Source organism: Callithrix jacchus, chromosome 4 (assembly GCF_049354715.1).
Source record: "Callithrix jacchus isolate 240 chromosome 4, calJac240_pri, whole genome shotgun sequence".
Taxonomy (NCBI): Eukaryota; Metazoa; Chordata; class Mammalia; order Primates; family Cebidae; genus Callithrix; species Callithrix jacchus.
The window spans coordinates 62,118,688-62,135,470 of NC_133505.1; the positions used below are offsets into that span (position 1 = coordinate 62,118,688).

Genomic DNA, 16,783 nt, shown 5'->3' on the forward strand with positions numbered 1-16,783 from the left:
AAGAGCATCACCATAATGAAGAATTTACATCAACTAATGGGCAAAACAGCCAGCTAGCATTAAATGGCAGTATTAAACTCATATATATCAATATCAAACCCAAATTTAAATGGACTAAACACCCCAGTCAAAAGACACAGACAGGCAAATTGGATAAAAAGCCAAAACCCATCTGTATGCTGCATCCAGACCCATCTCACATGCAAGGATACACAAAGACTCAAAACAAAGGGAAGGAGGAAGATTTACCAACCAAATGGAGAGAGGAAAAAAAAAGTAGGAGTTGCAATTCTCATCTCTGATAAAATGGACTTTAAAGCAACAAAGACCAAAAGAGACAAAGACGGACATTACATAATGGTAAAAGGATCAATGCAACAAGAAGAGCTAAAGGATCAATGCAACAAGAAGAGCTAATGATCCTAAATATATATGTACCCAATACAGGAGCACCCAGATACATAAGGCAAGTTCTTAATGACTTACAAAGAGACTTAGACTCCCACATAATAATAATGGGAGACTTTTAACACTACATTGTCAATATTAGACAGATCGATGAGACAGAAAATTAACAAGGATATCCAGGACTTGAACTCAGACCTGAAATAAGTAAACTTAATAAACATTTACAGAACTCTGCACCCCAAATCCACAAAACATACATTTTTCTCAGTATCACATCACACCTATTCTAATAGTGACCACAAAATTGGAAATAAATCACTCCTCAGCAATTGCATAGCATTTCACATGTTTAAATGAAATATTGGTTGGCTGCTTGTTTGTTATTTTCCTCCCTTATTCCTTCCTGTCTCCATTGTTAAGCACATTTATTGGCATAAAAGAGGTTTTTAATACCCATTTTTAGACTGCATTCTAGACTGGGCAATAGAGGAAGATTCCCGTTCTCTCTCCCTCTTTCTCTTCCTTTTTCTTTCTCTCTTTTATTCTTGTTTTTTCTTTGTTTCTCTCTCATTTTCTTTCTTCTTTTCTTCCTTTCTTTCTTTTTTCTCTTTAAAAAATTAAAATATTACCATATTTAATGTTCATTTTTTGAGGCCTGGGAATTACTGTAAAATACTTATTATTTAAAAAACAAACATAAAGATTTTTTTAAAAAGTTTTCTAGAGCAAAGCTTTCATAAGAAAATTTGTAACCAGAGGTTTCCTGAATAATAATTTAATGTTGAAAGAGTATAAGTAGTATGAAGGTATTAGCAACTCCTCATTCCCCCATTAATAGTTTTTCTCAATCAAACAATGCTGCCATAAGTAGTTGTTGTTTTATATATTAATGGTTTTACAGTAAACTACCACTTGTTTGTTTGGTCTACCTTAATTTATTTTACTCTTGATTTTCTTAATGATTTTGGCCACTAAAATGGAAAAGCAGTGAACTCAACAAGTTAGCTAAAAAGGGTTTTGAAAACAGTGGAGAACAGATGTAAATTCCTAAAAGTAACCATCCAGTCCCTGAAATAGAATCCTAAAAATACAGTTGGCCTACATTCTGACTTACAAAAGAATGCAACTTTTGTCCCTGTTATTATGAACAGTGTAAAACATTAAGAATTAGTGTGCTGAGTAGAAATACTTCATGCACTCTTTTCCTGCTTGTTAGGTGTATCCCCCTGCCCACAACTTGCTTTGGTGGTAAAAATGGTAGGAGTTGACAGAGAGGATAGAAAGTCATATCTTTTTGGTAGGAGGAGGAAGAAGAGATCATTCCATAGTCTTGTGTAGAAATTAATTTGTCAGAAATTAAAACTGAAGGATGAAATGTGTTAATAGAGTTCTAGTTAAAAAAATTAAGGTATCCGTAGACAGTAAGATACTGTGTAATTGTTTACAAAATACGGGTCTGTATAAATAAGAAATAAAACAAGAAAATCTGGCAAGTGAGGAAAGCAAAGTGCTGGTCATATATAGAATGCTACCTTTCTTGTTTAAAAAAAAGAGAAAATATACATTCACACCTGAGGAAAGCCTTGCATAAATCCATATGAAATTTTTAAATTTTTAAGGTGATTTCCTGTGATAATGGTTTAGTGGCAGGAAACTGGATTGATGGGGGAAAAAGGCAGAAGGAGCTCTTTACTGAATATATTGTTGTAAATATATATGAATTGGCTGGGGTTGTGGCTCATTCCTGTAATCCCAGCACTTTGGGAGGCCTAGGCAGGTGGATCACCTAAGGTCAAGAGTTTGAGGCCAGCCAGGCCAACGTGGTGAAACCCCATCTCTACTAAAAATACAAAAATTACCCGTCTGTGGCAGCGCATATCTGTAGTCCCAGCTACTTCGAAGGCAGAGGGTGGGAGAATAGCTTGAACCCAGGAGGTGGAGGTTGCAGTGAGCCAGAATCATGCCACTGCACTTCAGCCTGGGTGACAGAGTGAGATTCTGTCTTAAAAAAATATGTGTGTGTGTATGTGTATATATGTGTGTGTGTGTGTGTGTGTGTGTGTGTGTATGCACGTATATATATATATATACACAAAATATATATATGTATATATATATACACACACATATATATACATACACACACACACATACACACACACAGATGTGTACATAAATATGTTATTACCTATTTGCAAAATTGACTTACAAGCTCGAGTGAGAGTCAGCACCACATGGTGGTTAAGAATGCAGATTCCCTAGTGAATCCTGGCTTTTCTACTTGACAACTTTGTGAGACCTTGTTCAAGCTTCCTCTCCATGCCTTAGTTTCTCATCCCTTAAGTTAATGCTCATAAAGAAGTTACAACAAAATCTGTCATAGAGTAAGTTGCCAATATTATTAGTAGAACTATTAAAGTGTTTAATTTTTTTATCACATTTGTAAAAATATTAGAAATGCCTGGTTCTTTCATGTATCTCTGTGATACCATGTTTAGCTGAAGTAATGGATAAAGACCTGTGGAGTTTGGGTCTTCTTGTCTCTCTTGACCTCATGATTAAAAGCTTGGGCTCTTCAGCACACAGGATTAAGTTCGGATCCCTCTCCCTAAGCTGCTCAGGAGCATGTTTCTTAGGCTGATCTGTTTTAGGTCAACTCTGTCACTACAACAGTCTGGAGAACCATGTTCTAGAGTGGGCTGGTTGGATTCTGCATTTTGGTATAGGAATGTCCAAGGCAAGCTACTGATGTGATGACCCAAACCCGTAGTTTCATTCTAGAATCACTTAATGATGCTTGGAACTGAGACTGATTTGTCCAGATTATGCTGTGAGGTTTGGGCTCATATAGGAGGTAGGAGTCTGTAGTCAAAGGCTTTGTTTGCTTTCTATTTCTTCCAGTCCAGTTACAGATAATGTTTGTTAAGTTAAAAATATGCCAATGCCAGATATAGGGCCTGTCCTTCAAAGAGTTTTTTAGTAGTGGAGATGACTTCGTGATTAATAGCATCTGCAGCAATCTTTCTGAAGACCCTGACTCAAGGCACACACATTTGTAAGGTACCCAGCTGCACTCAGGGTCAAAGGCTGTCTTAAGGAAATAAGGCAAGGAATTGGCTTTGTTAAGTTGAAGGGAAAATGTAGTATGCCCTAATTACCATAATAGATATGATTATATTTATTTTAGGGAAAAATCGAGATTCAGCAGTAAACACCTCAGCCAAGCAAGCCTAGCTAGTTAGTGAGGGAAGGCGGGATTCAAGCCTGTGTCTCAGGCCCCTCAGATTCCATGTGCTCTTTTTAGAGTGGCTTTCAGCAGTGGGTTTATAGAGTCTGATTATAATAGCCAAGTTTCTTTATTTTAAATAGTTTTAAATAATTGGGGAAGTATTATCTCAGAATATAAGGATTCCTTTTACATACAGTTTGAGCACTCCAAATCCAAAATCTAAAATCTGAAATGCACCCAAATCTGAAACTATGAGTGCCAAGCATTTGCTCAAAGAAAATGCTTGTTGGAGCATTGTGGATTGCAGATTAAGTATATTGCAAATACTCTAAAATCCGAAATTTGAAACACTAACAGTTCCAAGCATTTCAGATAAGGGATACTTAGCCTATACTTTAAGTTAATTTTTACTTTCAAAAAGTTATAAAAATATATCTTTTGCTGTTGATGTAAAACCCACACATCCACATTTACTTTACTTCCCCCAAATGGTAGAAACTAAGAAGTTTTGTAGCCAGAACCTTTTTACTTAACAGGATATTCTGTCTGGGTGTTAGCATGATGGGGGTGGGAACTATGCCACAAATCTGGGGCATTTCAGCAGTATTTTTGCTCCATTGTTGATTCCTTATAGTAAATGTGACCTATGCCATTTGCTCTCAAGACAAAAATTAAAGATACTTTTAAAATGTGTACCATATTCTTAAAATCAAACAGCAAAAATTTCAGTGTCTCTTGGTGTGTTTAAGAAGGTAAGACTTACTTATGTACCTAAAACTGAGAGGTATTTTAAAAATTTAAATGAGAGAGTTCTGAAGAAGGGAGACACCTGGAGATGCCTCAGTCAGTGAGGGTGAGGGCAGGAGCTTTGGCATTTGGCCAGAGTCGAATTGTGGTTTTGTCTGTTTCTAACAAATAGGCCTCACACAAAACCTCACGGTCCTAATCATGTCATGGTAGCATTATCAACTTGGTGGGTCATTACTGACCAGATAACATGGCTCACAGAAGGCACCCTGCACAGCTCCTCCTGCCTTAGCAGGTGTGCTCCTCGCCTGATGCCGTGGCCTACATTTCAGGCAGGAGATGCTGAGACCATGGCTGTGGAAACTTGGCACAACACTCAGCATGAGACTGAGTGAAACTGCTTTGCAAGATGCTTTCAATGATGCCCAGTGAGTCAAGTTTGTGATGCAAAGAAGGGCACTTTCCTTCTTTCCTTAGTGGGTGTCCTTGGTTTGTTAAAATAGGTGTGAAGGCCATGGATAGAAGAGATAAAATGACCATCCTAACATTGTTTTTTAAAACTTAAATGTGAAAATAACCAAGGGATTACTGACTTCTTGATAAAATTGGTTAGATGTTACATGGAAATTTAAAACTGAAAACAAAGCCCTTTGTTTTTAAATTTTTACTTTTCAAGTAAAATTATGATTTACAATTATTTACAGATTGCTTTTGGAAGGAGATACTGGGTGGTGTACATCGCATCCTCTTCTCCCTCCCTTTGTTGCTTCTTCTACATAAATACTTGGTAAAAAAAAAAAGTAGAACCAGAGAACTGCAATTCTGCACCAAGTTATATTTGATTTGAACATTGGTATTAAACTCCTGGTCACTTATTGGCAGGGAGTTTGATTTTTAAAAAAAGATCGAAAGTTTTGTTCTTGCTTTAAGTAGGAAAACTATTAGTTTTGTAACATTGGAAAAGGAGATGTAGGATATGTACATTTCATAGTACAGTTAAAATATATTTTCTGGCAGACAGGTTTTAAGCATGTATATACACTGTTCATCTAAGTTTATATTTCTAGATGTTATGAAACCAGTTTTGTTAGTACACATGATTCTGGCTTTTCTCATTTCTCCCTCTGGAAGGAGGGAGAATGGAGGATTAAGGCAGATTAGAGTGTTGGGATAATGTCTGACTCCTTGTGTTCTGTGCACTCGGCAATGAAATTCCTCCACATCTGGACGTTACTATGGTGATATTAGCAAAATGTGACTTTTTGGTTGGTGTAGTTTAGTACAGTGCTTGTAGGGGCAGTAGAGTGAGTCACTTATTTTCTGAATCAGTATGTTTTGCCAGTGCCAACACAACTTCATGAGGGTTTCTGGTGATGCAGAATTGCCACTGCCTGTCAAGATTTGACCCATCTGTCAAACATCTGTCCCATTTCACTGCGCTGCTAAGAGACTGGATTACACCGGAGAGGCTGGAGAATCTGATGAAGAGAGACTCATTCTAGAGTTCAATAAGACTAAAAGCAACATTATTATAGCTACCATTTATTAAATCAGTCTGTGTTCCGGGCACTGTGCGAGATGCATTATGACGTGATCCTGAATGCATTTACGTGCAAGTTACTTCCTTAGTGCAGCTGCTGCTTGCTCCATGAATTTACTATCTTAAGTAGATCAACTTGGACTCTCTGGACTGAGATGCTCCCTACTTTAAAGCACGGATGGTCTCTCACTGATATTGGGAAGAAGAGCTCTGAGCTCTCCAAGATTAAAGGTGCTACTGTTTTAAACGTAACAGTGCATCTTTGTCATTCGAAAGTCTAGAAGCACACATTCGGCGTCTGTCTCAGTCCTGAGAGTGGTTGTGTTTTATTTGCTGAAGAGTTATTTCCGCATATCACATTTGAATGAAGGTGCCTTGTAGTCATGACACACTACTCTTTTGTTAATTATTTTATTAATATCTTAAGATTACAATTTGAGAGGTAGAGATTATATTGTTTTTAATGGGTGTAGGGGGTGGTGGTGATAGGTATTTTTACCCTGAGAAGTGACCTACTAGGTTTTATTAAGGGACACAACTTGTCTAGTGTGTGTGTATGGGTGGGGGGAGTAGGAAGAATCTCAGGAATTTGTCTTATATTCTTTTTTTTTTTTCTTCTGTTCATTTCTAGTCTTTATAACCTGACTTCACTGGAACTAAGAGAGAATCTTCTTACATATCTTCCTGAGTGAGTCTCTGGGGAAAATAAGAGGATATTTTGTACAGAATGAATTTATATATTAAAAAAAATAGGACTACAGTATTATGTCAGAAATGTTTCATGTGTTGGGAAGTTTGGGGATGCCAGCCAGCCTTTTCTTACCAGTTCTTTCTGTGCAACATTTTCTACCACAAAAATAAAAATGAATCTTTTTGAAGCTAGTCCAGGTGAGGGATACTCTGTTGCTCACCGTTTCTGAGTATTCTCTAAGTGTTCTTTATTTTTTTAAGTAGCTCTCTTACCCAGCTGCGGAGACTAGAAGAACTTGATTTAGGAAACAATGAAATACATAGTTTGGTAAGTCCCTATTAGAGATTTGCATTTAATGTTGTTTTTAGTTGTGATCACACAGTATTTGGGGGAGTCCTATAGGGATCCGTATGAAGCCAGTATTTCCACAGATGTAGCTTGGGAATAATAGGCAACAAGCTTCATTTCACACAAGTTAGGAATTATGACTCATGGGTGGGGAAGGCTAGAGATAATGAACATAGGTGGAAACAACTGGCATTCTTAGGGAAAGTTTGGGCACTTTGAGGAAGGTGACTTGATGTTAGAGCAGTACCAATGAACATCTGCTAAGGTACCCAGTTGTTAACAGCTGAATTCAGATTCTTTCTTTCTTTAGGAAAGACTGAAATTTGAATCTTTGTTACCATAACTTCTTTTTTTCTGTTTTAGCCAGAATCAGTCGGAGCCCTCTTATGTCTAAAAGATCTCTGGTTGGATGGAAATCAACTATCAGAATTACCTCAGGTAAGTGGTAATTTCATAGCATTTCCCTGAAACATAAAACAGCAGCAATCAGCTTTGTGTATTTCCTGCTGCCACATAAGGTTTGCTATAAAAGGATCTTGAAAACCAAAAACATTGATGCAAATGCACATTTGGTTGAGCGCTCATCATTCTCCACTGCCATATAAAAACTGAAAACCTCCACCCACCATTTCTAAATATAGTAAATATTTCCTTTAGTTTGCGAAATCTGTGTTTTGTTTTGTGCTTGCTACCCATCTAGCTTACTTCAAGCCCAGCAGATTAGTAAATTGCCAGGACCCATGTTTCTGATGATATACCTTTTTGCCACTCTGATGTCCCAAGCGCTTTGGGATAATTTGACCACGTTTTTCCCCATAATAGATCATGTAAAAGCAATGTTAAATGCTTTTATTTCATATTTTTCCAAATGTTGCTATGGTTTAGCTGGCATGTGATAGGGTTTAGGCTTTTCATACTGTTCCCAAGTGGAGAACCATGTCCCAGATGAAGTGGAGTCTTATATAGACTTCTGTGCACATAGTCATCTCGTGGATTCTTAGCAGACAGGCCCACATTCTGAGACAGAAACTGAGAAACCTAAAACAAACAAAAACCAACAGGCGTTTTCCTCTTGTATTTTACCAGCTGTTACTGAATTTTGCTTTTTTGTGTCATAGCCAGTTTTTCATTTGACCAGTTGTGACGGGCTCTGTACTTTTAGTGGGGAATGGCATATCAGTGCAAGGAAGCCTAATACTAGAAGAAAGTGCTGTAGTAAATTTTTAGTTGTCATAGTTATAGCACTGAAGTTACCATAATGTCACCTAATGACTAATGGAGCTAAGGAACTACTTTAAGTCTGTTGATGAGATCTTGGCTACAGTTGGGAAAAGGAGACAGATTAGCAACTCTGGTGGGTAGAGTTCGACTGGTACTTAGATTTCTCTAGGAAATATGTGGGAAATCCTGACTGAGAGAATGCTGTTTACTTTAGGAGTCAAAGGATAGGAGAAAAATACCATGACGTTATAAGGAAAGTAATAAAACATCAGGTGTGGGACGTAAAGGGGGAAGAGTTATGTATGTTCACATGTGTGTAAATGACTTTGTGCAAAGTGTGATATTCTTAACACAAAGAAAATAAAATTCTAACAATTGTACTATAAATGGTTATTTATAAATCTCGTTTGCTCCTATAGTATAAAGTTGTGTTAAATCAGCACTAAACACATCAAAAACTCAAATAATTAGAATGATTTTTCTTATGTTCAATGATGATGGAAAGAGAAAGATACAAAGGCATTGTTAAAAGGAATTAATGAAGAGTGGAACAGCTTCATGGATCTGGCCGGAAATGAGTCGAACTGTAGTCTAGTTTCCTTTAGACAGGAAATGCAGGGACAGGATCATAAGGCAGTATCAGGTAGACGATAAGCTGAAAAAAAGAGATCAGACCAAATTAAATATAGATGGAGGAATTTGTACTTACTTAGACATCAGGGAGCCACACGATGTTTTTTGAATAACAGGTGGTCTGATTATAGGACCTAGCTAGCTGTGTTTCAGGTAGGAAGTGAGGGAGCCCAGTTTATGGAATGGTCTCAGGTAGGGGGAGTCAAGACTAGAGCCCAAGAGACGGAGCTGGCAGTCAGGGTTAGGGAGTAATGAGAGTAAGGTTTAATACTGGGAAGTGGAATGGAAAAGTAGGGGCAGTGATAAGAGAGAAATCTTGCACTTTGGGACTGGAAGGAAAGATAGGTCTTGAATAGAATGTTAGACTCATAAAGGTACTTTACCTTATCCTGGTAGACTGTTTTCACTAAAGGCAGTATATTTCTTTCAGTGTTAAAGATATGGATAGATCTGTATGCTCCAGTTTTGCTGGGGAGCAATTGCATTGATGTTTGTGCAAACAAGTGCTACCTGAAGAAAATACAAATCAGGTAGATTCTTAGCAGAGGAAATCCCAGGGTCACCCTGCAGTGTAAGCTGCTTACTAGAGATAGTTACAAACTTGAAAAGCTGGATCCTAGCCTCCTTTTTCTTTTCTAATTGTGTGACCTTGCAGCCGTTTGTTCTCCTGTATCTTCACCTATTAGGTGGGAATGATTCCTGACCTGCTTGAAAGATACAGGGCTTTGCGTCCCTCCCAGCTCTGTGTCTGTGATTCGTACAACTTCCCACTTTCATTGGGAGGGAATCTAGGAATTTGGCCCTGCTTTCACGTTTGGATTCATGCTAAAGATAACATCCTTAGGACTGCCTTGGGATTTGATTGTGAAAAATCACTGGAACAAATGCCTCTGCACGGTGGCAGGTTTAAGCGTGTGTTTATTTTTCCATGTCGTTGTTATAGGAAATAGGAAATCTGAAGAACCTGCTGTGCTTAGATGTCTCTGAAAACAGGTTGGAAAGACTTCCTGAAGAAATCAGTGGCCTGACTTCATTAACGGATTTAGTCATTTCCCAGAACTTATTAGAAACTATTCCGGATGGCATTGGTAAGCATTGGAAATAACTAACTGCTGAAGATGCTGCCTGCTGTCGTCTTGAGTGTTTGGAGCACAATTTGATCCTTTGGTCACCCTTTTCAGATCCTGGGAATGTGGCTCCTTAAAGCCTCCTTGCTGTTTGTTTTTAAAGAAAGCAAAGAGCATTTATTACAACAGAAGTTTCTCTATATGCCGATGTGTCTGTCATCCTGGGTTGGTATCTATTACTGCTGTGATTACTTTTAATCATCGATTCATTTCTATTTCATCTGTGTCTTCTCTCAATGATTTCATGAGGGATTACCCCAAATAATAAACTGTGTTTAAGGCATATGAGCAATCACTAAGAAATTTCTACTTTGGTATTTTAAATAGTTTATGAGAAAATAAGTTTGACTTATTGCATGACCCCGGGAAGGTGCAGCTGAGGGAAGGGTGGTATAATTGAATTGAGGCGTTTTTAGGACATTGATAATTCTTTAATCATCCTGTGCTATTTTCTTAACAAAGAAAGCAATCCAGACATTTTCTCTACTGTGAAGGAACTTAGTCCAATGTGAGAAAATAAGCACAGAGAAGGTATAAACAGATACGGACTTGGGAGCTCCGTTGGAGCAAAGCCACTTAGAAGTTGTAAGCGACTCTATTTAACCATGGAGTTATCATAGGATTGCTGTCTTTAACTTTTATTCAAAACATTAAAGGAAGTTTTTGAAAGATGTTTAGTAGTAGGAGAAGTTGTATGGCAGAGGACCACTTCCTGCATGGTATGTGGTCAAGATGAAAATTTCAATAGAAATTCAGACATTGCATTTTGGTTAAAACCAGCTGGAAAATCAATGGGGATTTTGACTCTATGCAGAGATGTTCACTGAGAATCATTTATGGCATCTGAAAAGGGTTGTAGAGACTGGGTGTGTTTTTTTGCTTGGAATGGGCAGCAGCAAGCATGAGATGGCTGACTTCAAAAGTTTGAAGGACTGTCTGCCAGAGAAAGAGATATATTACAGCTTGCTGTTTAAATGGGCAAAATGAAAGGATTGTGAAGCTCAGTTTCATTTAAGAAAGAGCTTTAAAAAGCGAAAATGGCTGGGCATGGCTCACGTCTGTAATCCTAGCACTTTGGGAGGCCAGGAGTTTAAGACCAGCTTGGGCATCATAGTGAGATTTCGTATCTACAAAAAATAAAAATATTAGCCAAGTGGGGTGGCACACGCCTGTAGTCCTAGCTACTCAGAAGCCCATGGGGTGGGGGAAGGATTGCTTGAGTCCAGGAGTTTGAGGCTACAGTGAGCCATGGTTGTACCATTGTACTCCAGCCTGGGCAATAGGGAGAGGCCCTGTCTCTATTAAAAAAAAAAAATGCAAAGATATGGTACAAATTAGTTTGGGTTGCATAGTGAAAAAATGAGTACCCTGTCACTAGAAGTATCCAAGGAGAGGCTAGAAGACTATGTGCCAGGAGACTTCTCTGTTGGGGTAAGATGTTTTGGTGCTTGGTTGTGGTATTCAGTATACCCTGCAGAAAATGCTAGTGGGTCTCCTGACAGTGAGGGTATGACAGTGTTAGGCTAAATATGTGATTATGTGATTATGCTAAATAAAGAGCTTAAGAATTGGTTAGTTCTCCTATCTTGCCCTGTGGCTGCACATAAGGCAAGATATAACTTCCATTATTTTTCTTTTTTGCTTTATGTCTGTGTTAGGAAAGAGGCTGTTTTCTCTTTTTTTTTTTTTTTTTTGAGACAAAGTCTCACTCTGTTGCCCAGGCTAGAGTGCAGTGGCACAATCTTGGCTCACCACAACTTCTGCCTCCCGGGTTCAATCGCTTTTCCTGCCTCAGCTTCCCAAGTAGTTGGGACTACAGGCATGTGCTACCATACTCTGCTAATTTTTTGTATTTTTAGTAGAGACGAGGTTTCACTACATTGGCCAGGCTGCTCTCGAACCCCTGACCTCATGATTCACCCACCTCAGCCTCACTAAGTGCTGAAATTACAGGCATGAGCCACCCCACTCAGCCAAGAGACTGTTTTCTGATGTAGTGGAGAAAGTGTCAGCGTGTTAGCCACTCAGTAGGGAATGAAGGGCACCTGATCTGTAGGCTTAATCCCGTGACTTGTTGAAGTGAGGATCTGAATGACTTTGCTAGTGAAGACTAAGGAGGCCGCACCAAGACTTCTTCTTTCCCATGGACAGTGGGTATCACGAGGACGTCAAGTCTTCCAGCCCTGAGTGAAATAGACTCTGTCCTTAATATGGCTTTCCAGAGGTTACTGCTTTATTCTGCAGCTATAGAAATACCTCACTGTAGGGATCTTCACTGAGTCATTTTCATTCATAGGTGATTTAATAAACTATTTATTTTTTTGTTTATGGTAAGGATAATTCTTGGAGTAAAATGAAAGTCTCCTCTCTGCATGAAACACCTCCATGCAGAGAAAGCTGTTTTGTTTTTCTGTAAATTTTTTTGGCTTTGATGTGATGTTTTTATGCTTTTTTAAATGTTTTGTTTCTAATTGAATGTTTTTAATGTTCTAAACAAATTATTTTAACCCCCAATCTTTAGTGATCTAAATGAAAATGATACAGTTTTATAATGTGAAAAGCTGGATGAAGAAAAAATAAGTAACTATTTAAAATGGAAAGAACAGCATAAATAGGAAATTCCAAGCAGTGATTAGGAAAACAATTGTTACTAATGAATTTAATAATAATAATAATGCTTTTCCAGGAAAACTAAAGAAACTGTCAATCTTGAAGGTGGATCAGAATAGACTCACACAGTTGCCTGAAGCAGTTGGGGATTGTGAAAGTCTCACTGAGTTAGTTCTTACAGAAAATCAGCTCCTGGTGAGTGTGGTTTGCATATATATCATAAAGACTTACTAGAGCAGAGTCTACTTACTTGTGACTTGAGTGGACTACATGGAAATTTCCTCACATTACATCCCAAAAGGGTCTTGGAAAGCAAATATATGACCTAAAGATCAGTTTTTAACCTGCTTAAAGCAAAGAAAGTGGTGCTTAGGTTTCCCTCTTGAGCCTGTGTCCCAGTTGTGGTACTTCGAATTTAGGGACTGAACAAATGCCTCACAGACGTCTCCAGTGAGTTGTGGGGATAAACTGCTCTTGCCGGATGTGTTGATGCCCCCCAGCTGTGGTGCCCAGAGACCACTACCGGGAATATTTGTCAGGATTCCTCTGGCCTCTCCTGGGTTCTTTGAAGAAATGGGAAGAGCAGCAGAGAAGAGTAAAGAGATGGAGGTTGGCCAGGAAAAGCCTTGGCAGGATGGGGGCTGGGAAACGCTCTTGATCGAGGAGCTAGAGGATGGCATCTGATGGGCTCTGGTTAAGGCTGCTTCTTATAAGAACTTGGGAGTGGAGGGGGCTAGAGGGGTCCTCCACTTGGACCAGACTTCCACCAGACAAGGGCAGGGGTGATGCATGTACCCCCTGGCAAAGGGTGGGTGGGCACGGTGGCAGCAGACCTCTCTGTTTTTGTTCGTCCTTCAGCTGTCTCTTCTTCTCCTTCCCCCCTCTTTCATATGTCATACAGCCACTCCCTTTTCTTCAATTTATTCTCCTACTTTTCTCTCTTCTTTTCTCCATCTTCATTTGGTCACTTTGTTTTTTAACCCTCTTTTTCTTTTGCCTTTGCCTTTTCACTTTTCTCCTTTCTCTATAAATAGAGTAAATAATGCTCTTTTAGGTGGAAAGAGCAGAAAGGACAGCAAGGTAGGATGGAGTGCACAGACGAGGGTGGGGAGCCCGGCAGTCCCCAGGCAGCTTAAGCAGCCAGGCTCTGGTAGGTGTGGTGGGAGCTACCAAATCTTCCAGTCCTGCTTTGTGACTTTAGGCTTACCAACTCTAAAAATAATATTCACCCCTGAATTGTACTGGAGTGTTCAAGTCCCCCATGTGGGTGCCAGCTTGGTTCTGGTAGAGCACTGCTCCCCACTCCAGGATGCTCACCTTTCACCCATTCCCATAGCCCTCACCTTCCTCTGCCCATGTGGCACCTACCCCAGGTGCTGATTCCCTGCCCTGTTGCTCCCATGCCCTGGCTTCCACCGGCATCTAAGCCACTGTCCCAGTGTGAAGGTGCAGGTGGGGCAGGAATGAATCTTGAGGCTATAAATTCTCACTTACTTGAGTTGAACAGCATTTCATTCCCTTTACAAGATGTTTCCCTTTTCCCAGGTCTCAGCTTTTGCCTTCATTCTTTTAAAACAGAGTATCATTTTAAGAAAAATTCAAAATTCTTAATGTTGCACCCCCTAAGTGGACACTACAAATGTCTAATACTCAGCAAGAACTATTGCTTCTGTTGCTGGATGAGATTATATTTTTTGGGTCCTTGCAAAAATCTTATTTACTATAAGCCACGTTAAAAATATGTGTTAAATTAATAATGAAATTGTCATTTTAACAGACCCTACCTAAAAGCATTGGAAAACTAAAGAAGTTGAGCAACTTGAATGCAGACAGAAATAAATTAGTGTCCTTACCAAAAGAGGTATGTGCTTTTAGAGAAATCACATGATAATAATTATGAAGAAATAATAATACATAAAGGATCAAAAATGTCAACTGCTTTGCAAAGATGTATGTGTTGTTTTTTAAAGGTGTGAGCTCTAATCTGTGAGTATAAAGCTGACTGGAGGAATTACGTCAAAGAATGGTCATCAGTAACATTTAGGAGAGTTAGGAAAGGTGAATTGATAGGATTTTAAATGGTGGAAAGAGATTGACATCTTGGCCTTGACATGCAGAGAATGGTGACACCATTGGCAGAAATGGATAATTTGGGAGTTTGGCAGAGGAAATGGATGACTTTGGGTTTGATTTTTGAATTTAATGTAAAATTAAGCTCTGTCACATAAGCAGTTGGAATTATAAAAATTGATCTTAATACAACCAAATATCTGGGCAGAGATTTACATTGCGCATTTGGGCATGTTCATGTTTTGGATGAATGAGAGTGAACAAACTATTCACAAAGGCGTACACATAGAGGAAGGTGAATCGGGAGGCTAAAACCAGCTTCCTAGTTTTTCTTTTTTTTTTTTGGTCAGTGATCTAAGCATGAGAAAATGAGACGTCACCATCTGTTGTGGAGAGTAGCTGGGCGGACTTAAGGCATTTAAATTCTGACAAGGGAGATGGAAATGCTGACAATGAAGAGGAAGTTTACAGTGGGTCAAACAAGGAGGTGTCTAGTGTGTTGTTTAGAAAAGAAGGCATAGTTTCTATTGGGCACTAAAAGAGCTTGGTTGGAGAAAGATAATACTGAGCTTGATTTTTTTTTTTTTTTAATTGGTAATAAGGCCTAAAACTGGCTGTTGGACCCTTCTTCTTTGCTGGGTCCTCCTCTAGAAAGGCACGGTATTTCCTTGTTTGATGTGATCACTGGCCAGCTGTAGTTTGCTTCATATTTCTGTTTTGACCTTTCTAACATCCATTTTGGAATAATTTCAAAGCTGCCGTCCAACCAGTCAGAACATGAGGGGTTCTTATTTTCCTAGGGCCATGTCTCAGCGTATCTGAACTTCCTCTTTCCTTTCCTCATCTTGATGTTCTGCCCACAGTGTCCCAGTCTTCTCCCTGGGTAGGGTGGCCAGTATTTCTAAATGGAGACATGAGACGATTTACTATAAACATGATCATATTCTAAAACATCCTTAATATGAACACTGGCATCTAAGTAAACTGTTTCTGGTTAAAAGACTTAAGTCTGATCTCAGCTAAACAGGGACACAACTAAGAGATTCTACTAATTAAAAAAGTTGTTTTCTAGTTTCTAAGCAATAAACCAAAATACAGAACTGATATTCTCAACAATTAAATTTGCTCTTGCCAAATAGCACTTGCACATCGATAGTAGATTGGACATGTAAATACACATATAGATGTAGAAAAGATTTCTTTCTTTTTTAATGCCAGGCACTGTACTAGATGCTTTCAAATATTTGTTGTACTTGTTGAATCCTTACAACAGCTTTTGCAGTGATGATGATTTCCTCATTTTATGGGTGAGGAAAATGAGGCCAGTGAGTAGTTTTTCCTACTATGGCTCACACAGCTAGGAGTTGGTAGAACCTGACTCCAAAGATGAGTTTCCCAATTAAGACGTGACCATTAGATAACGCAGGCTCAGCCCAGCCTTTCCATCTGTGTGACCCTGAGGTAAGGCAAGCCCCTGATTTGTTAAGAAAAGGCCAAAGTATCTTCGGTTTGGACACTACAGAAAATTAATACATTTCAGGTGTATTTTCAAGGCAGATTGTGAGGAAAGCACTTTTAGGTTTAATGTTAATTCCCAGCAAGTTTTACCTCCCATCCCCAGCTTCCCTGACCCTCTGACTTTCTCTTTCACAAGATTACGTTCTAGATGAGAACTCTGGAAATTTACTTTCATAAAACTTTCACCATCATTTCAGCATCAGTCCTCTTTTCACTTTAAAAGACTAAAACACACACATGTTCTGATTAGATGGTTATGTCTAGTCCATGCTATATGTCCACTAAATTTACTAGGACAATTTTTCATGATGTGAAAAGTAAAATTATTACGAAAATATTTCTAACTTTAATCATTTTAGTTATATTCTGTCCATTTTCTGGGAAATTATGATTGGCATCTGGCGTTTTAGAAATAATTCTCTAAGAAATTATGATTGGCATCTGGTGTTTTCTGGCTTCTGGCGTTTTAGAAAGAAATAGTCTGTGCCTTTCCCTTCAATTCTCTGCTAAAGCAGACAATGTTAGGTTTTTAGGAATTGGATCTTTTCTGGCTCACCTCCTACTCACACACCCTCAGATCCCAGAGTAGGAAACGTGCTGAGCACATGTCTGCAATTCTCCTGAGGGTCACAGTTTGATGC

At 38.8% G+C, this 16,783-nt stretch overlaps 1 protein-coding gene across 3 annotated transcripts in view; it reads left to right on the forward strand.

Moving 5' to 3' along the window:
- Window positions 1-16,783, forward strand: part of LRRC1 (leucine rich repeat containing 1) — a 132,745-nt gene that overhangs the window by 98,342 nt on the left and 17,620 nt on the right. For 2 of the 3 annotated variants that reach the window (XM_002746660.7, XM_078370703.1), the window contains 6 exons: window positions 6,556-6,612; window positions 6,879-6,942; window positions 7,327-7,401; window positions 9,761-9,905; window positions 12,631-12,749; window positions 14,332-14,415. In XM_002746660.7, the coding sequence (XP_002746706.1) occupies window positions 6,556-6,612; window positions 6,879-6,942; window positions 7,327-7,401; window positions 9,761-9,905; window positions 12,631-12,749; window positions 14,332-14,415 (544 nt within the window). Of the gene's footprint in view, window positions 1-6,555; window positions 6,613-6,875; window positions 6,943-7,326; window positions 7,402-9,760; window positions 9,906-12,630; window positions 12,750-14,331; window positions 14,416-16,783 lie in introns of all 3 variants that reach the window. The other variant, XM_008994589.5, reaches the window with a different exon arrangement.